General features: G+C 41.9%; 1 protein-coding gene across 3 annotated transcripts in view; it reads left to right on the forward strand.

Moving 5' to 3' along the window:
- The first annotated feature begins 2,766 nt into the window (after nucleotides 1–2,766).
- COL18A1 (collagen type XVIII alpha 1 chain) overlaps nucleotides 2,767–22,358 on the forward strand; it is a 104,386-nt gene continuing 84,794 nt past the window's right edge. For all 3 annotated transcript variants that reach the window (XM_070931536.1, XM_070931554.1, XM_070931544.1), the window contains exon 1: nucleotides 2,767–3,467. In XM_070931536.1, coding sequence (XP_070787637.1) covers nucleotides 2,816–3,467 — 652 coding nt within the window. In that variant the 5' untranslated portion in view covers nucleotides 2,767–2,815. The remainder of the gene's footprint in view (nucleotides 3,468–22,358) is intronic.

Here is a 22,358-nt window from a genome sequence, read left to right on the forward strand (position 1 = left end):
TAGACAAGTAGCTTTTTCACAAATTAATACCCATTTGAATCAATGAAAAGAAGCTTTCCAGTGAAAACTGTAGGATGGTGGTTATTCCGCAGGATGCCAACCATTTTTTCAGTCTATGGAGAACATATGCAGACTTTGACAATAGTCCAGAGGGAATTCATGCAGCTTTCTTCAATTCCGCACCCTTGAGCTTTGATGACTTTCTGCTCCCATGCTCCTAGCCAGCAAAAGCCACACTGGTTGAGGATGATAGGAGCTAAATTCATCTGGGAAGTCCTAAATTGGGGGGAGATTACAGTATTGCACTGATAGGAATTATTAGAAGATACCGGTGGTCTTCCAATCCATTACTAACCATGGCTAATCCTGTTTATCCAACCTTGGCAGTATTTAGAAGCTAAGTTCTGCCACCTGTTGAGACAAGTATTTCATAGTTCCAGCCCAGCTTGGGTTTGCATTCATGTGTTTGTGTGTGTGTTTTTCTCAATGCTCTAGACTTTTTAAGGTATTGCCTGCTTTGCTGTGTTGAGGGGATTAGGTTAGAAATTTTAGATGAAATAAATTATATACCTCCTCCACGCCCATCGTCTTGCCAGTTGAAAGGACACTGAACAAGATAAAAGCATTTTGCAGATGCTTAGCAGCTAAGCTGGGTGTCCCTTTTGCTGATCTAGGCATGCCCGGACCCTAGAATGGTTTGCTCAAATAGAAGTGTAGGGTTTGTCATCTCAGTAACATTTGCACACAATAGCCCACCTTCCCTAGACAAATTGGAGCTTGCACAATACTGAACATGTTCAACCACTGGTATTTCATTCCCTGGGCAGAGAGATTTCCAGCCCATTCCTGCTTTCAAGTAGCTTTGTTTAAACTTTTTGCACTATAAATCCATCTTTTTCTTGTCCTGGTTCTACTTACACAGAAGTAAGTACTTTGGACTTCAATAATCCCATGGAAGGAAGTGTAGAATTTAGAATTGAGAATAATCTGAATAACTATGCACAGGACAGGGCAGTTAGTCTTACTACCCTGCAGGATGTTTTTCTTATGTAGGATATTGACATTCACCACTTTCTGGGTATTTGTAAGGGCCAGTCTACTCCAGATACTAATAATAATTCACGATGGCAGAAGAACAGACAATCCCCTGATATTAGAGATCTGCTTATTTAGAAAACTAAGCGTATTGCCTGAGTAGGTTTCTGTTCAATCCTAGTCATTTCAATGGAGATTTAAGCTTGTTTTGTGTGCTCCAAACTATACTGGAAAGTTGAAAAGTATCTTGGCTTTTTTCAAAATAAAACATCTCCCAACCCTTATGCAGAGATATTTAAAAAACACTCACTCAGAATCTGATGCTTTTGTGGCTCTTTTGAGTCTGGGTCAGTCTAATTTGGTAGAATTTAAAAAAAAAAGAACTTGTGACAGTAAACTACACTGGAAAGGTGAAAAATGCTTCAGAAAAAGGGCATGGTAAATCACTTCATACTGTTATTAAATACATTGCAAGGATCAGGAGGTGAACAACTATGGCAACTTTATGATCTGTGGCAGAGGTGGGCTTCAAAAATTTTAGCAAGGGGTTCTCTGCCTGGTTGCTGGGTGGCCATGGCCATGGTGGGCATGGCCTAGTTGGCCTCCTGCACCATGGCGGGGGGCGTTTTTGCCCTCCCTGGGCTCTGGAGGTCTTCCCCAAGCCTCTGGGAGGGCAAAAATGGCCTCCCCAGGCTCCGGAGGCCTTCTGGAAGCCAGAAACGGACCCATTTCCAGCCTTCACGAACTTCCGGTAGGCCTGTTTTTTTCCCTCCCCGAGCCTCCGCATGCACCTGCACTTACCTGCATCCAAAACGGGCTGTGTGGGGACTCCTGGGAGGGGTGGGGTGGGGGGATGCAGGGCCAGCCAGGAGTGGGATTTGGAGGTTCTCTGAACTGCACAGAATCTTAGCTAGAGGTTCTCCCGAACCCCTGCGATCCCCCAGCAACCCATCCCTGATCTGTGGACCCCCAATCCCAGATTTCCTGAGCCAGTAGCATGGCTGGTCCCGGAATTCTTGGAATGGAAGTCCACAGATTGTAAAGTTGTCATAGTTTCCCACCCCTGGCATAGATTGCTATAGTAATCATCAGGAGTCAGGCTCAGCTCAGAACAGACTTTTAAAAAATGCACTGAAAACTAGCTTGCTTTGGCTGGATCACGTCCATGATCCTGACCAGGATCTCTCTGGGTAGTACACTAGTGAGTAAAAAATGCTTTCTTGAATGAGTCAGAACATATTTCATCCTCTGCAGGTTTTTGGGATGCTTCTATTCTCCCTTAGATGGGATTTCTCTGGAGACAAGCATCAAGTTAATGGTTGGAGAAAGAAGATGTAAGCAGCTAGGAAAGGAGGGGGAAACCTCTACCTTTTGTTTTCATATCAGTTCAGGGCAGGGAGGAGCTTAATGTGCCCAAATATTCTCTAAGGTTTGGGTGGAGGAGAGGAAGCGGCACGCTGCTGAAATTATGAAATTGCTGGCTTCCAGGCATGCTTTTCTACTGGTTGGATATAGTAAATAAAATGGAAGAATTCAATTTAAGATCTGCTTGTATATTCCTTCTGTTAAAAGCCTTCCCAGGCTGTGTTTGAAAAGTGTTGGTTTAATAGGAAACAGGCTGGAGGGGAGGGCTTGGTTAGCCACACCTCCCATCCTTTTACTGTATATCTGCCTGGCCGAGAGCAGCATGCTTCCTAACCCCACAACTCCAGAGGACAGATCAATGTGAATTCTTTCATTCACCACTCACTGCAGCGCACTTCCCCGTAGCAACCTTTGAATGGCTCGAGTAATAGTCAGTGCTTGGCTTCTGCTGATGCTCCTCTGCTGCTTAGCCAATGCCCAGGGCTGGAGGAATTGGTTTTGGAGTGGTTCAGAAGAAACCACGCTGTCTCCCACAAAAGCTGCCGAGGCTGAAGATGAGACAAGCCAGGACCTTTCCACACCTGCAGCTACCGCCAGCCCAAATGCCCCCTTTGAAACTACTACTGATCCTGAGCCCAGGGGGAAAGCGGGGACCATATTTACCCTGAAGCAACCAGACTTTACTCCAACCGTGCCAGTCCCTGCAGCAACATCTCCTTCCCAGGAAGAAGGCAGAGAAAGAAATATTACAGGAGTGGGAGTGGAGATCCTCAGTGTGGCTGAAGGCATTCAGAATTTGGTTCAGCTTTTGGATGAAAAGACAACCGACAGGATGGAGAGGACCGAGGTACCTGCCACAACTGAGACCAGCGCATCACCTGCCCCCGTTACGGAACCAGGGAGTATCCAGAACGTTACCTCTAACTTAACAGGCGACATACAGACCTCTCTGAAAACGAAGAAGCCAGAGGGGGCAACGAAGCTTGCTCGTCTGTGGAACAAAGACTTGGCTCTTCTGTGGAACAAGACGCGCGTCTTCCCGAAGAAACCTGGGAAACCACGGCAAGGTAGTGCCTCTTTCTCATTTTCACCTGATGGTCATTTCAGTGGCACCATGTTGGTTTTTCAAGAATCTCCAGAAGCAGGGCAAGAAGTTGCTTTCACTCCCCCAGCAATAAGGGCAACCTGGGGCACTTTCTCAAAAAAGCAAGGGATTTTGTCCACTGCAAAAGCTTTGAAATTGCAGGAATCCCAGGCTAACAGCAGCAGCAGCAGTGGCAGCAACAGCAACAGCAGCTTGCATGCAGGAATGCCGTCCAAGGTGGTGGGTACTTTAGACAGCTGGGTACTGCCTTACGTTACAAATCCCAGCCAGCCTGTCTCCAAAGGCAGTGGAGCACACCTCAGCTTTAAAAGCCACCCCTTCTTTAAACATTTTGGGATAGGAGTAGCTGGTGCAAAAACAAACCATTCTAGAGATTTGGTTTCTAATTCCAGTGCAACTAATGTTATGGATTTCCCCCCTGCCAATAACTCTGACTCTCTTGAGTTTCTACTAACCTACGCTGTGCAACATAGCAATAGCAGTTCAGGGCTTCCTTCCTTCTTACCTGGATTGACTCCATCGGCTGGCCGGTGCTTGCCCTTACCGACCAAGTTGTCGTATTGCAACCACCTGGGCACGAAGCATTTCCGAGTGCCGAATTATTTGCACCATGGCAGTGAGGAGGAAGTTTGGGCTGCTTTGCATGAGTGGGAGGGGCTTCTTAAATCTCGGTGTCACCGCTACTTGGAGTGGTTTCTCTGCTTGCTACTGGTACCTGGGTGCAATGCTTCTTTCCCGGTCACCCCACCGCCTTGCCGGGGATTTTGTGAGGCTCTGAAAGATCTGTGTTGGACTCACTGGAAAGCGGGGCGCCTTCCAATATCCTGTGAATCTCTCCCCGAGGAGGACGGTCCATATTCATGTGTATTTGTAAATGTTTCAGCAGGTAATAAGGCAAGGCTAAGCGTCTCTTTTCTATTCTTTCCCATCGCCAGGTAAGCACATTTTGTAATAGATCCCGATATGAAAAAAAAAGAGCCACTCCATCTACATGGACACAGGCAAAGGGTCAGAAAAGAAGGAGAAAATAGAGAGAGCTACCATTCCTCTCTTCTTGAAAGATGATGTCCAGGCTTTATGGTGCCAAAGCAAGCATCGTTTTAATGTGAACTTCTTAATGTGTCAGGGTTTCCAAATTGGAGTGCTCTTCTGATGTATAAACTTCAGTTCCCTGAATTCCTGGCCAACACTGCCATTGCTGAGAACTCTGGGGTATGGAAGTCCACAAGAGAGAGGGCATCCAGGGTTGGGAAAGGCTGCATTCTTCCATAATAATGATGGATTGCTTGCCATCCAAGAGAAAATTACCACCAGTAGTAGGGGCAAAGAAGGAGGCAGTATTTGGCAAGGCTAGGAGGTGCCATAATTCTCTTTGTCATAGCTAAGACCAAGACTATTATCTACACCCTTGAATCTGTAGAGTGGCGTCAAAGCAGCACTAACTCACAGAAAAAAACCACGTGTTTCATTCATCGGTTTTTGTTTACCTCAGCAACTTTGAGATGTGTGAGGTCGATAGCTGTGCTGGCTGAGGAATTCTGGGTACTGAAGTCCATATATCTCAGGTGCCAAATATCATGCTTTGTAGACCTTAGACAGTTTTGCCTCCAAAGTTGTCAAAGGTTCTAGATGTAATCTTGGACGTTCAAGTGAGAAATGAACATATACTGAAAAAGAGATAAGGGGGCAGCATGCAAAGAATTAGGGTTTGTGATTCTTTGGATATGAACATAGAGGAAGAGCTTATGTTCTTCCTCTGATCTGATCAAAGTGGGTCAGGAAACAGTGGACCGCTATTAACAGGATTTTTCCTCCATTGCTTTGGGCAGAGGCGCCTTCTTATCATAAGAATATAGTCACGGAAGAATTTATGTGATGATAAGCAGAAAGACTGTTCTTTTAAAATGCTTTGCAAGAAGCAATATGATAAGGCAATCTTATGGGCTTGGAAAGATAGTTGATTGTATGTCTATGTGCGCGCCCCCACATTTGTGCACAAAAGAGGAAGAAAAAAGCATGGATGCAGGAATTCTAACAGACAACCAGTGTAATGTAATTTTTATTTTTTAAAATAATAGTGTTATTAAAAATTACAATTGCAACAACAGTGTAATGCAATTTTCAGAATAGCACACGTGGAACAATTCTTTGTTTCATTTCATTTTTGTACTCATTTTCAGTTGTGGCATAATGCTTTTCTTTTTATCTTTGTTAGAATCACTACTGAAACAGCATTCCAATCCAAACTGTAGTTTAGAATTTCAAAAAATGCCCTGTATTAAATAGGTAAATAGGTTTCCTAAAGCCCTTCTTTTCCTAGTTCATCTGGCCCTGGGTGTTTCCACATTTCCTATATCTTGGAGTTTCTTTGCACCATGTGCAGAAACTGTAAGTTTCAGAAAACAAGTTCCTACAAGACAAGAATATTTCTTGGTGTGCCTGTGATATCTCAGATTTCTGCTGGCAAAGAATATCCCACACTCTTTCAGAGATTTAGAACTTGGGGGTCATCCAGAACATTTGCTTGGCAGTAGCTTGAGGACAGACAAAAAGAAATATTTCATGCAACATGTAATTAATCTAGGATATAGAATCTCTGGTCACAGGATGTTACGATAGCTGCTTTTGGCTTCAACAGTTTTTTCTTATTGATAAATTTATCCCTCCCAAACCTGTACAATGACAGCTATTCATCCTAATTAAATAGGGGGCATCCATGTTTAGAATCACTCTTTTGGAGGTAGAAAAGAATCTGGAATTGAAAGTCGTTTGAGATAGCTTTCCCTTCCCGTGATATTGATAGATATATGTTTTTTTTGGCCCACTCATCAAAGGGAGTTTTGCAAGTTATTGAAACAATGGCAAGACCTGTTTATCGGAGATGAAAGATAGATGACTACACACACTATGACCAAACATTCTTCTTTGAAAAAGTGCTTTCAGTTCTCTGAAAAAGAGAAACTCTTGTCACTGATTAGCAAACTCTGGGGGCAAAAAAGGGGTGGTGTTACCATTGTGACTTGCTTGAGATTTCCAAGAAAGTTTAGTTGCCTGGACAATAAGATGAGAGTGATTGATGCTTGTTACATTCTTCACTCTTGTAGGTGTATGAAAAAAGATGGGTCGTTTCCCACCCCCAAGTTTAAAAATAATTTGAAGCAAAAATAATATACTTTCTAAACTAAGGAAACCTGAAGACAGAGTCTGTAGAAGAAATGAAGCACATTTCTACATATGCGTGTGTATAAACCTGTCTAATTCCTATTGATATAAACTTCAGTAGAATTTAAGGGATCATTTTCTCTTTAAGTACAAACTAAATCCAGAGTGGTTTAACCTCATCCAATTTGTTTCATCCTTTTCCTCCAAGTCATAGTGAAGCCAGATGACACTGCCACTTAAATTTAGAACAGATAGAGGGTAGATTCTAATCCTATACTAATCTGTAATATGGTTTGTTACAGTGTATTATATGAATCTAGTCACTGTGGTTTGCAAACCATAGTTTGTAGGTTAGTATGACATATGAATTGAGTTTCAAACTCAGAAAAGAGTCATTTTAAATTACCTCTATTTAAATGAATACATTTTAATTCAACAGTTGTGTGTTGCACAGCAAATGGTTGAGCAATGTTCTGTAAACCTTCTGAGTTACTCCAAATTCCTATAAAACCAAGCATATATATTAGCCTTGTAATTAAATCAAGACCATAACCATTATTTACTTAAAATAAGCTCTTTTATCAAGAACTGCACACTGAAGGTTGGCTGATGATGAAGGATGTGTATGAACAACTATATTTTACTCTTGCCTCTCACAGTGATTTGTGTATCGCCCTCAGAGGAAGCAGCCAAACTGATAGAAAATCTGCCTTAGAGATAATTTCACTTCAAACTTCTCATTTTTATCTGTGGCCACGCTTCTCTTGAAAAGCCAAGGCCTTTGTGTAAGACCTTCATCTGTCAGATTCTGATTGTACTCCTGATTAGATCATTAGAGATTTATGTGGGTGTTAATTTCATCTGTGGTGTCTCAGATTGGTCTGGAAAGAGTGCAGAGAAGAGCAACAAAGACGGCGAGGGGCTTGGAGGCTAAATCCTAGGAACAGCACTTACAGGAATTTGGGATGCTTTGCTTAAAGAACAGAAGGCTAAGGGGCGCATGATAACAGTCTTTCTGTGCATTAAGGAATGTCACAGAGAAGAGGAAAAAGATTTATTCTCCTTAGCACCTGAGGGGAAAGAAAAGTACATGTAGGTGGAAGCCCTTCAATAAGAGATCCAAAGTAGAACTCAGGAGGAATTGTCTGACTGTGACTGTTTTCCAAAGCATTGGAGCAGTCTGCCTCCTGAAGTTGTGGGTGCTCCATCACTGGAGGTTTTCAAGAAAAGCCTGGCAGCCAAAGGTGGTATTCAGCTGGCTCATACCAGTTCGGGTGAACCGGTAGCAGAGATTGCGTGTGGGCCTGCCCACCCACCCTGGCTCTATGCTGTCCTATTTAGGCACATGTTTGAGGTTGAGTGCATGCACGGAAGGCCTGCAAGCAAGCAAAGCACATGTGAGGAAGGCTGGGCGTGTGCGCGGAAAGTGCGTGCAGGGCAAACTGGTGGTAAGAATATTGGAAACCCACTGCTGCTGGTAGCCGTTTGTCCCGAAGGCTATAGCGATTCCTGAACTAGGCAGGAGCCGGACTGAAAAACTCTTTAAGGTCTTTTCCAACTCTAGGTTTTTATGATTATAATTCCTATTAAAATTTAATAGATCCCATCAAAACAGTACACAAACCAGTGGTGGATTTCAAAATTTTATACTACCAGTTCTGTGGGTGTGGCTTGGTGAGTGTGGCTGGCATGGCTTGGTGGGTGTGGCATGGCTTGGTAGGCATGGCATAGCTTGGTGGGCATGGCTTGGTGATGTGGCAAGGGAAGGTGCCTGGATAGCTCAACAGACTAAGCACTGTAATTTAACACCAGCTGTCTGCAATTAAAGTAAGATCGAATCTCACCAGGCTCAAGGTTGACTCAGCCTTCCATCCTTTCTAAGGTAGGTAAATTGAGGAACCAGTTTGTGGGGGCAATAAGCTGACTTTGTATAAAAATATACAAAAGTATGAAGGCTATTGCTTAACGCACTGTAAGCCGCCCTGAGTCTCCGGAGAAGGGTGGCATATAAATAAATAATAATAAAAAAAGGATACTGTAAAATCTCCATTCCCTCCCCACTCCAGGGGAAGGTTACTACAAAATCCCCATTTCCTCCTTATCAGCTGGGACCTGGGACGCAGTGTGGGTAAAGACAGATAATATAAACTTAGTGGACTTGCTAGAAATGGATGCTGTATGTGTGAATTAGGTTACAGCTAGCAGTTATGGAGAATCAGTTTGGTGTAGTTAAGGCATCAGGCTAGAAACCAGGAGACTGAATTCTTGTCATATCTTAGACACAAAGCCACGTGGGTGACCTTGGGCCACTCGCTCCCTCTCAATCTTAGGAAGGAGACGATGGCAAACCACTTGTGAAAAAAACTTGCCAAGAAAGCTGCAGGGACTTGTCCAGGCAATCTCCAAAAATTGGATATGATTGAATGGAAAGTGCAAAAAAAGCAATTAGGAATGAAAAATAATGGCTAACTGTCCTGGTACTGAAAACAAAAATGCCACTTTTTAATCAAAGTATCATGCAATCTTTTGAGAGGATTCAAACATCACAGAGAACCTGGCTTGAATGTCTAGGCAATTGTTCACTCTACATGCCTGCAGGACACACCCATCAGTAAAAGTCTGGGTGCATTGGAAGTTCCTAATGCCTAATTTGTTGCTTTACATTTGCATTATGTTTGCAAGAGATAATTTCCATCTCCTACTTTGTCTGCTCTTTCTTCTTGCTGCTGCCATAGCTCTTCTTTCTATGCTTTCTATAGTTGTTTCAAGTGTCTCTTCCAGGCCAGAGATTACTATCCTGTTTCCCCCAAAATAAGACATCCCCTGATAGTAAGCCCAATCAGGCTTTTGAGCACATGGCAATAAGGCCAAGCACTTATTTCAGGGTTCAAAGCAATATAACACAGGGTCTTATTTTCAGGGAAACACGGTAGTAGTGATGCAATTCTCTATATTTATCTGCCAAGCACAGGAAGACATTTGTGGCTCAATTTTTTTGGAGATCTTTTGTTTGTCACAATTTTCCAGGGTTCTTTTTTCTTTTCCTTTAATTATAATATTGCATTATTAACACTATTGTATCATTTTCCTACATTGATATAAATAGATCATTTAAAATACAGTATTGTTGGAAAAAAAATACACTCCTCACAATATGTTTTCTGGTTAGATCATCCTTATTTTTTCCTAGATTGGAAAGATAAATCTATTTTAGTCACAGGCATCTTGTCTATAAAAGCCATTGTTTTCCTGGCAGGGATTTTTTTTTTTACCGTTCTGATAGATGATGGAGCTTGTTTTAAGGGCTGGGGTCAGTCTCTGTTGAGAAAGGCACCTCCTGACAATGTTATTTATGCCCAAGAATCTTTTCCCTCAAGAGGCTATGAATGCACCTCCTTCTTTTCAATGTGCTTCTAAATGCTTTCCCTCCAGGTAACAGAAGGGTGGTTCCTGGCATCATTCCAGGCTAGGGAATATATTTACAGGAAAGGCAGAAGTCCAAATGCCAAAAAAAACAATGTGTATGTGTGTGTGGGGGGGGGGGGATCTGATCTCCCTCGGGTCTCACCTTCAGAAAGAAGGAGTTGAATTTTTCCACCTCTTCCTTTCTCTTGACAAATACCCTCTGAGTGGGGAGGTGACTCTGGCCCCATGTGCAGAGGCACCCTTCTGTTTCTCTCTGGCTTCTTCTATGTGGCCTTTCAAAGCTTAGAGAGAATGGCTGCAATACAGCAGCCCTGTTTTTCATGGCTGAGAAGAGGTTCATACTCAGGATCATTGAAGCTCGGGATTTCATGACCTGGTCCCGTGCATTTGAGACATGCGTGCAGACTGCCATGAGATTTCTGAGGGTTTCAGTCCCAAAACATCTGGAGGTTGCCAAGATGGAAATAGCTGCTCTGACATCACAGCAGGCAAAACCTTGGTTGCCTCTTCTGGTTTTAAAGTGTCAAGAGTGGCCTCAGGGAATGCGATGCAGATCTCTTTCCAGCTTTTAATAAATACGATATTGATTGTTCAGTTACAGTGATTTTAGCTTTCATGTATTAAAACCCCTATATTTTCCAGCATTATATTAGCTTTTTTATGTTTTTTTTTCCTTTTAGATACTATGCAGAATAAAATTTTGGGTAGCATTGAAAATCATTTCATTGACAGTTAGTGGAATCTCTTTTGACTTGCTGCTTTGTGACAAAATATTTTCTTTTTGTTGGTTCGTTTGTGGATCATTAACTTCCACAGGTTGCAGGCTGGGGTCAAAATGTGCTTTTGGGTTTAGGTTCATTTTAGTTCATGGGACTGATGTGTTTATGGAACAGGGCATAAAATGGATAAAAAATTTCATCATAGTGGAAAAATAAAAGAGCTGTTGCACCTTATTCCTCAGCATCAGTGCAGCTATAGCATATTGGGGTATGTTGTATGGGACAGAGAAATTGGATCAACTATGCTTAGAGGCTTATAGATTATGTCAAGAATAGACATCTTCATCTCTTCTACAGGTTTTAGATTACATCTCTTGAAAGTCCCTTCCAGCCTGCCCAAAAGTCAGGTGTTCTGGAACTTGTAATGCAAAATATTCCAAAGATTACCAACTTATCTAACAAGTATTAGCTGAACCAGCAGGCTTCAAACTTTCCATATGTTTCCATACTTTTGAGCAGGCTCCAAACTTTCCATACGTTGGCATGGTTGGCATGATTCCTCTTAAGTCAAACTCAAGCATCTTGCAAAAAATAACTCTTGGGCAACCTACAAACAAAATAACAAAACCATAATCACAGGTTTTTTTTTTAAAAAAAATAAAAAATAAAACAAAAAGGAAACATAAAAGAACCCCAAGATAGCAGTTTATCCCAATTTCCAAAGCCAGGGTGGATTCATAAGTAGTTCATAAGTAGTTCATAAGCCCTAATATTATTACCTACTGTACTGTTCTTTAATTTTTCAATGTAACCACTTTTGTGTCTGAAATATTTGCCAGTTTCCTGCACATTAGACAGTAGTGAAAAGTAGTATAATGGAGAAATCCTTCTTTCCTTCCTCCCTCCCTCCCTTTCTTTTTGCAATGCCATAGGGATTCTAACCCATCACAGAGATCCTTCTAGAGTTCTCAACTGCAGAGAAAATGTTCTAGCTCTTCTCTTGAAAAATAAATCCGCACTGACAAATGCTCCCTCTTCTTCAGTCACTTTTTGACTCCAGAAACAGGGCTCTAGCAAACCACTTTCTTTCCCAATTTCCTCTTCATATAAAATGTTTCAAATTGTGTGGGAATTTAATTGCTCTTCATCCCATAACTTTTTCGTTAGCTAGTAATTTAATATCTGAAACACATTAAGCCAGTTGTCGCCAGTTTCCAAGGTTTGAGTCATCTTTGTGTTGAAAAATCTTGGGAGATGCTCTAGGAACTAAAGGGGAAGCTTTCTGCTCATTTGTAGTGACTGTGGCATCTATGAACAAGAAGAGAAATTTTGTTCACTATGAGCCATTGATAGTACACCAATATCCTATTTGACTTGTAATATTACTTGCCAAAGCAACCTATTGGAGCTATATTAATTTGAAACATAATTCATGTGGGAATGTGGCTCCTTTGTCTGCCTTTTCAGTGGTAGCATCCTTATAGCTGACAGAGACTGAGGGACCGGTTGGGATACAGATGCTACTTTGCTTAGAGTATGTGTTTTAAACCAGTACAGATAATATTGTCCTCAGTTTGGTGGAGCAGTTTTTCCTCCCCTTTTAATATTTGCATGGACTCTCTATCAGATATATCTGCTCACCTGGTGGTTAACCGCCTGGACTTCTTCAGTTGTCAGTTAGTCAATAGGATTGTAGGAGCCAGACAGTAGGATTGTAGGAACTCACAGTAGGAGACTATGAATTGCTAATCTTGCTTGAGCATGAAAGCCATGTGGATGACTTTGGGCTAGTCTCGCTCTCTCAGCCCAACCCACCTCACCAGGGTTGTTGTTATTGGGGAAAATAGAAAGAAGGAAGAATTGTAGCTATATTCTCCACCTTGAGTTACTTATAAAAGTGGGATAAAAAGATCTAAAAAATAAAATAAATTAACACTGTGCTGCAACTGAAACAATAGAATTAAGCAGCAAAAGTCTTCTCTCTGCCTTTTGAGGTATGAATTCACAGCCAACGTTCTTCTCTTGAAAAGCTAGATTTGCACAGAATGTTTTAGAAGACTCACTTATACTGGAATTTAGATAGATACCAAATTCAGGTGTAATGCAGGACTGCCATGTCAAAGGACATCCATTCAATACAGCATTCCCCCCCCCCCAATGCATAAGGACAAAATAGACGCTTTTCTTCCTATCAGGAGTTTCCTTACCTTAATAATGTAGAACATCTGGCATTTCCCCTCTTTTTCTTTCTTTTCGTGGCACCAATTCAGGACAAAGCATTTGCATCATGCTTCAAACTTGCTGGCATTCATGCCTTGTAATTTTTACAGCTGTCTGGAGGATATAGCATAATACGCTATTGTAGTCAACAGTGCTAGAAAAAAGCCCTCTTTGGTCAAGTCTGGACATGAATCCAGTTTGTGCAATCTGTTTCGTTAAGAGCAACGTGATTGTCTGATGAATCCAGTGCTCTTGTTCTTCTCTTTCTACCTCCTGCCATTGTAACTACAGATACATCAGGGTCTTAACAAATGAAACCATTTTATTTTGCACTGCATTCTATTTGTTCAGTCGCTAATTCTGTAAAAATAACAGGAATCCACACACCGTCTCAGTTGCCAAGTGCCTCATGAGAAATTGCCATGCCTTTCATACAAATAAGACGGACCCTTGACAGAGTCTGGCTGCGCTTATTGGAGATAGGATTGCCTTAACTGCAATAACTTCGCTTAAGTCAACTGTGTGCATACAATATAATTGTGTTGTACAATTGTTTATCGTTGCATGTTCCCATATTACATACTGTATATTAGCTTTGAAGTCAGTTTGGTTGAGAGGCTAAGGCATCAGACTAGAAACTAGGAGAGTGTGAGTTCTTGTTCCACTTTAGACATGAAACCAGATGGGGGACCTTGTGCCAGTCATTCTCTCTCATCCCTAGCAAGTAGGTAATGGCAAACCACTTCTGAAAAGCCTTGCAAAGAAAACTTCAGGGACTAGCCCAGGCAGTCGCTAGGAGTCAGCAATGAAATAGAGACCCTTTCCCCCGCTCCCAAAAAAAGTTAGCATTGGTCTTTAGTTTGGTTAATTTGAAATATCTCTTCTTGATATAAGAAGAGGTATAAAGTGATTATATGATGAGCTGAAGTGGTGAAGAACTTAAGGCGGTGGTGGACTGGCACTGCGGAGACCCAAGTTCAAGTCTGTCCTCAGCCACAGAAACTTTCTGGGTGACTTTGGGTGGGCTTCTCTTTCTCAGCCAAAGGAATATACTGTATTTAGGTTTACAAAACCATGTGCAGACTTGTGTAGGAAATAAAAAAAAAGATGGATAATTGCAGTAGTTGCAGTGAGCAGAAATCTCTTGAACAGATTTATAGGAAGAACTTCCAATGTTATATATGTTTACCAGCATTAAGAATATAAAACAAGAATTTACGGTACACAAAATATAGCTATTATATATCTTATAGTTATTAACTATTAAATATTAAATGAACTATCATCCAGTCTCCAACCTTCGTTTTATTGTGAAGATTGTTGAGAGTGTGGTGGCGCGGCAGCTGCCACAGTACCTGGATGAAGCTGTCTATCTAGATCCACTCCAGTCCGGCTTCAGGCCTGGGCACAGCACGGAAACGGCATTGGTCACGTTGGTGGATGATCTCTGGAGGGCTTGGGATAGGGGTTGCTCCTCTATCCTGGTCCTATTAGATCTCTCAGTGGCTTTTGATACCATCGACCATTGTATCATGTTGCACCGATTGGAGGGGTTGGGGGTGGGGGCACTGTTTTGTGGTGGTTCTCCTCCTACCTCTCTGACCGGTCGCAATCTGTGTTGACACGGGGGCAGCGGTCGACCCCGAGGTGCCTTGTTTGTGGGGTACTGCAAGGGTCGGTCCTCTCGCCCCTTCTGTTCAACATTTATGTAAAGCCGCTGGGTGAGATCATCTGTGGCTTTGGGGTGGAGTTCCATCAGTACGCTGACGACACTCAGCTGTACATCTCCACCCCAGGCCACCCCAACGATGCCCTTGAAGTGATGTCCCAGTGCCTGGAGGCCGTGCGGGCCTGGATGGGGAGAACAGGCTCCAACTCAACCCTTCCAAGACTGAGTGGCTGTGGCTTCTGGTGTCCCGATATAGCCAGCTGGTGCCATCGCTGATTATTAGGGGCAAATCACTGGCCCCCACAGAGAAGGCTCGCAACTTGGGCATCCTCCTGGATGCACGGCTGTCTTTAGAAGAGCATATGACTGCCGTGGCCAGGGGGGCTTTTTATCAGGTCCGCCTGATATGCCAGTTGCGTCCCTTTCTGGATCGGGACTCCCTACGCACGGTCACTCAGGCACTCGTCACTTCCCGCCTGGACTACTGCAATGCTCTCTTCATGGGGCTCCCCTTGGGGTGCACCCAGAGGCTCCAACTGGTCCAGAATGCGGCCACGCGGGGGATTATGGGAGCGACGGGGCGCTCCCGTGTGACACCTCTCCTGCGCGAGCTGCACTGGCTCCTGGTGGTCTTCTGGGTGCGCTTCAAGATGTTGGTGACCACCTTTAAAGCACTCCATGGCTTAGGGCCGGGGTATCTATGAGACTGCTTTCTGCCTCCAATAGCCTCCACCGGCCAGTACGCTTGGACAGAGAGGGCCTCCTCAGGATGCCGTCCACCAGACAATGTGGCAGCACCCGCCCTCTGGAACAACCTACCCCCAGAGATACGCACGATACCAGACCTCCGGACTTTTCGTCGGGCCCTGAAAACTCATTTATTTCATCTAGCTGGGCTGGCTTGATCCCATCCGTTCGGTTTTAATTTGAAATTGGTTTTAATTGGGTTGTTTTAAATTGTAGGCCTAAATTATTTAATTACCTTTTAAACTGTTTTTTAAATTTTGTATGCTCTGTTTTATCTCGGCTGTTCACCGCCCTGAGTCCTGCTGGAGAAGGGCGGTATAAAAAATAAAATAAAATAAAATAAAATAATAAATGTCTGTCGTCTGGGGTATGATGTTTTGGCTAGGAATATATCTGAAAATGTGAACGTATAAGGAGGTGTGCCCAGGCCAACCAGACAATGCAAAGTTGCCAGAAGACAAACCGGTAAGGATGGTCCTCTACCACCTTTTTTTTTTATTGCAAAAGTTTTACAATTACATTTTCACCCCTTTCCCCCCCCCCCCTCAACCCACCCGAACTTCCCAACCTCATCCTCCCTAGCCCTCCCTAACCCTACCCTCCCCCCGGACTTCCATACAATATACTCAAATCAAGAAAAAAAAACCCCTTTGTATAAAACTTGAACCTCTCCCTCCCCCTTATAGTTTTTCATCTTCATTACATTAAAATATTTTTATCTTAATATAACATTTTCAAATAAAAGCTATTTGATACTTCCTGGTTTGATATTTGTTCTGAACATTATCCACTTTTTCCATTCCCATTCATAAGTCTCTTGTGAACAATCTTTTAATATGCATTGGACCTTTCTCTTTTATATGTCTAACCAATTCTTCCTCATGCAACATAATACCAGTTTTTTGGTCCTCTTTCCATCTCAGTTGAAGTTGATTGTATTGTAACCAAGTTAAATTAATCCCTTCGTCCAACAGTGTCTCTAATGTCTTCAACTGCCATCTGCCCACATCTGTAAAAAGAACCTCTTTATATAAACCCCCCCCCCCCCGAGTGACATTATATTTGTATTCCACATAATATGACCAAGATCCAACCATAGCGGTATTTTATAATCCCATTTGAGTCGGTGCTTCTTCCAAACCCTCATCAAAGAGTCTCTAAGTATATGGCTTTTAAATACTCTACCACCTTCTTTAATCCCCAACCAGGCCTCCTGGTCTTGCCATCACCACCACTATGGAGTACAATACTGCGGAGTTTATTTTGGGGCCAGATCCACTCTTGTAAATGGGATGATAGTAAAGACTACGAAGAAATAAAAGGAAGGGGTGGAGGGTGGAAATAAAATCTGAACTGGGTGACAAACGAAACATCTCTGAGAATCTGGACTAATGGATGACACGTTGCCTATATCTGCTAAAGCCAACAGCCTTGCAAATAAATTCCTTTTATGAAGTATATCTGCAAACTGTCCAGAATCCATGCAATTATATACACAGCTGTTTTGGGCTCACCAGGAAGTTAAGTTTCCTTCCATCCATTTATTCTGGTCAAGATATAATGTAATGACAGGAAAAGAGAGGAAACTCATTATTCCACCAACAACACATACCCAAAATCCTTCCATGTGGAGAAAGAATGGGGTTAAAGTTTCTTCTTCCCCACCATTCCTACTGAAGACCACTGCAGTTATTGGGGGGAAAGAGCAACTCAGTTGCACTGGGAGAATCAGTGAACTGAGGTGAAAGCTTCCTCCTTACCCTCCAAATTGTTTTATCAATATTGGTTCTTTGGATCTGCTGAAAACAATTTGAGAACAGCCATCCTTTTCCTACCAGCAGGTCAGTAGAGAAAAAGAACAGGTACAGATAATCCTCTACTTACAACCATTTCTTTAGTAATCATTGCAACAGCACTGAAAAAAATGACTTACGACTGGTCCTTGCACTTAATTTTGTCATAGCCTCCCCACTGTCACACGATCAAAATCTGAGCGCTTGGCAATCAGCATGAGTTACAAAGATTGCAGCGTCCTGGGGTCATGTGACTGCCATTTGCAGCCTTCCCAGCCAGTTTCTAACATGTAAAATCAATGGGGGTAAGCTAGATTTGCCTAACAACCGCCTGATCCGCTTTAACAACTGTGGCAAAAACAATAGTAAAATCAGGTGCAACTCACTTAACTGCTTTACTTAGCAATGGAAATTCTGATCCCAGTTGTGGTGATAGCAATAGGACTTAGACTTATATACTGCTTCACGGTGCTTTACAGCCTTCTCTAAGCGGTTTACAGGGTCAGCATATTACCCCCAACAATCTGGGTTCTCATTTTACCGACCTTAGAAGGATGAAAGGCTGAGTCAACCTTGAGCCGGTCAGGATTGAACTCCTGGAGTGAGCCTGCAATACTCCTGGGGTGAGCCTTCAATACTGCATTCTAACCACTGTGTCATGACAGCTCTATGATACATTGAGGACTACCTCAACCTTGAAAGCCAAGGGACAGTACCCAAGTGTTACAAGTGGGCCATGGATTGCCCACTTGTATGTAAGTGGAATCTGACTCTAGAGACGTTGCATTGAACTGGAGACAACCCAAGTAAACACCCTGTTGGTTACTTGGCTTCCCTCATCAAGGATTTTCTCATTATTTTCAACTGCCCTGAAATTAGTAGGGCTTTACAAAGCTTTGGGAAATCACCCAAGCATGGACTGGGATCCTAAGGCTAGAACAGAATAAGGAAGAGCAAGTTATTTTGCTCTTGCGACTCTTGGACTCTCAAAGCTATTTAAAGATTCTTAATTCCTAACTTCCTGGAAAATTTTATTAATTTTCATTCTAGGCCTCAAAGCTGTGGAATAGAACTAGAAGAAACCATCTGAATGATTGTACAATAAATTTCTTTCATAAACTGTAATTAGAAATTAAATTGCGTATCTTCATATACCTCTCCATGTGTGGGAATAGTAAAAAGCCTGGATACTTGTAAGATGGAGTTAGGTAACCTTGTGCCCTCCAGATGACCTGGACTATGTCCCTCCATCAACCCTGAGCAGTGATGAAGGATTACTGTATGGGAATTCCAACTCAGAACTTTACAACTCACAAATTACATCTTGGGACAACATAAAGGACATTAAAGTTTGGAGAGAGATCACCAAGATAGTGTTCTCGTTTAATATAAGGAAGAATTTTGTGACATCAGAAAGGCTAACACATTAGTTACATCATACAACTTCATGGACAACAACCCACTTAATCAAATACATAGTTGGAGTAAGAGCCATTTTGGTGCTGTCGCTTATACCTTTAGATGCCAAGAAAATTTGTTCTTTGATCCTTCGTATCTTGCGATTTCTCTCCTTTTATATTATCTAATTTACTTTGCTTATTTGGTTGATGTTTTAAATTTCCATATGATGTATCAGTTTGCATTAATATATATATAACAGGAGGTTTTATGATACACACAACTCGAGTTGAATTTCCAATTTAAAGGAGCTCCACAGGTTTTACAGTTGAGGAGGTCCCTGTTTACTACCCAGGGGAGTCTTGGCCAACTGGGACAGAGAAATTAGCTCTCTGATATTCTCACACAGTCTAAAGGTCAAGGCGGTCATGTGAGTTGACCTTTGCTTGTCTGTGTGGTAGCTGAATACTGGCAGGCATTATTAGGAAGATAGCTAGCTACTTTGGGAACTCTATTTTGGGGTGGGGGGTATATAAAAGGGAACAAACATCTGGCGATCTCTTTTGATTGCTCATCTTTTAGGAGCCATTAATCTCCCTGGCGGTGATGGGTGACTCATAACTAACAAGGGTTATCTTTGTTCACAGTACAGACCCTGATCTGGGGTCAAAGGGGAGGCAGTCCTGGAGCAATGTAGGGTGTCCCTTAGCTCTTTTCCTGTGGGCTGTAGGTCTGACAGCCTCCGTTTACGGTACTTGCGTGGGAGTGAAAGATTGTGGACTGCACATTTTATCTTTCTTAAAAGCAGATTTTCTGTTTAGTTTTGAGTATCCCATGCATCCAAACATAACATCTGGAAAGGCCAAATGGCAACACGTTATGGACTTGAAAGAATTAGAACTTGTTTGTTCATTTAAAAGGGAAAAACTGATTCAGTATTCACTATCTTAATTTCATGGGGAACAGAATGCTTTTCGTTGACACCTAAGATTTCCAAGCTTTGCCAGCTTTTATCTAAACGCTTACCACATGGCTGGGTTTTACTGGACAAGATTTTTGGTGTTTGTTAGATGAATGTCTTTTGCAGATTGTAAAGTTTGTGGGTGCACTAAAATGAAAATGTACACAGGATTGGGTCTGTTGATTAGCTAATGAGTCATTGGCTTTAAATAGCCTTGGTAGTACAGTGGTCTAAAGCACCCTGTTATTAAGACCAGCTGCCTGCAATTACTGCAGGTTCGAATCTCGCCAAGGCTCAAGGTTGACTCAGCCTTCCATCCTTTCTAAGGTAGGTAAATTGAGGACCCAGTTTGTGGGGGCAATAAGCTGACTTTGTATAAATATACAAAAAAGGATGAAGGCTATTGCTGAGCACATTGTAAGCCGCCCTGAGTCTCCGGAGAAGGGCGGCATATAAATCAATTTTTTTTAAAAAAATGATGTAGTTAATATTTCTCTCAAAAAGGTACAGGGCGGTTCTATAAAAGATGGAGTTGCTAGAGAGAGAATTTGCTTCTTAACCAAAAGGCAAACATCACAACCCTGTTTTATGTAGTTAGAATCTTTTTTTTTAATGGTAGAAGTTTTCTTCAGAATATGAGAAAATGTAATTATATAATTATAATTAGATCATGACCCCCTTTCTTTAACCTTTTTTCGTATATAAAAAGGCCATACCTAACTCTGGTGAGAAGCACTGTAGTTGCCAATTTAAACTTTTCATAGAAACTCTTGATTTGATTTAATTACTCTATGAGTAAAAATAATAACCCAACTTTTAATTCATAAGTGCTTTAAGTTGTGGAAAACATATTCTTATTCATGCAGTAATGTGCTTGAGAAAAGGTATCAGATTTTTATTCCTCAAATACTCTTATTTCTTTTGATTCCAATACTGAATTTTAACATCACTATGAATTAGGATTGCTTATTTGATTCTTGATTTCTCTCTGCCAAATGATTTAGCACAGTAATCAACTTTGGGTTTTCAATTTGAGACATGTTTTGATTTATAGTTTTGGTTTATTTCCTACCTCTAACCTAGTCCGGGGTAGTTTTCACCTTGTAATTGTGTCAGGTTTTGTAACAATTTTATTTTTAAAGGATGTTTTAAATCATGCCTAAAATGCATGCAATGGATAATAATGATTATAATAGTTAGAGTTTAATTTTTTTAAAATAGAGATGTTTGTTTGCATCAGTTGGCTCTAGCTTGTTTTCCTAACATGTATGAGAGGGGGGAAAAGTCTCATGGGTGATTGAGAAGAGATGAAGAATTATGCCAGAAGCATAATAATTTATTGTGTAGGGTCAACATATAAATATCCCAGTGTTTTGCTGGTGTTGCTAAATGAATTATTACTGGATAAGAAGTGACCAGCCTGTCTCGTGAGAAACTTGATGTTCTTCATAAATATTTCATTTTCCAAAATAAAAATGTACAATTATATTGGGAAGCATGGAAAGCCGATTGAGGCAGCCTTCCCAGGGAGTAGAGGAATGGAATTTATTAGGAGGGGATAGTAAGGGAACAGTGTGGGTGTGGGTTCAGTATAATCATAATCAACCCTTTCAATGTTTTTCATGCTTAATATTAAGTAGGCCTATGAATGTCAAGTGGACATTCTTTTATCTCTTCTACTCTATTCATTGTAGCCAATTCCTGCATAAATCTGTGTAAGATTATAAATTTACTGTTGAACAATTATTTTGTGGCTGGGTTTGCTTAATCTTCCTTCCCAGTCCACAGTTATTTTATTAGCCCTCAAAGGAACATAGCAGGTTGTATAGATAGGAACAGATCTAGCTAGAACAGCACATCACTCCCACTGTTCCAGCATATTGCAATTCCTGTGCAATGTGCTATTCCAGGGCAATGTCGAAGTATTGTGTAACCCATCAGCCTACCCAGGAACACCACAGCCCCAATCACCATGGCTATTGTGATATATAAATGGAATGAAGAGTGGTCCTGGTATTGGCCACTCTTGCTGCAACTGGTGACATTTCCACGTACGTGTTTCCTGATGGGACCATGGACTCAATAGCAGCAGAGAAGGAAACCCTGCACAAATTGCAGTACACTGTATATTCTCCACTATTCGCACAGGGATGCCTCCACATTACTGGTCACAGCTTGGTGCATCTAATCCGACCATGCATGGTAGTCATAATAGGGCTAAGGAGGAACCATGGAGAAATAAATACATGACCTCAAGCAGGAAGCAGCAACTGTCATCCCTGGTCAGAGAACCCATTGGCCATGTGTCTTAGGGGATAGGCTGCCCCACAGCAATCCCAGGCACACATAAGGAGGTGCCTGGGAAGATGGGAGGAAGAAGGAATGGTCCACATGACATTGTGGAATAAAGCCACGTGTTCTTTTGGGCTCCAGCACATGATTTATGGAATTCGTATCAAAATACACAGCTAGATTTTACCTATATAAGCAAGAATCTATAGTACCAGCTTTAGTTCCTGTACTTTTCAGTGCAGGCACAAAGAAGCTCTGTTGAATTCCAGATAATAACCAGTGAGTGCATTCCAATCAGAATTTTCCTATTGAGATTGTGCAATTTAAGTGGATCTGTAGTACAGCATTTTTTTTTTCTGTGAGCACGTATCTCCTGTCATGGCAGTGAAACCTTTTGAAAGTTATTTCAGCTGTGAAAGGTTCTCAAGAACCAAAATCACCACTTTTCAGGGAGTTCTATAACCAA

Source organism: Pituophis catenifer, unplaced genomic scaffold (genome assembly GCF_029215685.1).
Source record: "Pituophis catenifer annectens isolate HBS135680 unplaced genomic scaffold, rPitCat1.0.hap2 SCAF_1, whole genome shotgun sequence".
Taxonomy (NCBI): Eukaryota; Metazoa; Chordata; class Lepidosauria; order Squamata; family Colubridae; genus Pituophis; species Pituophis catenifer.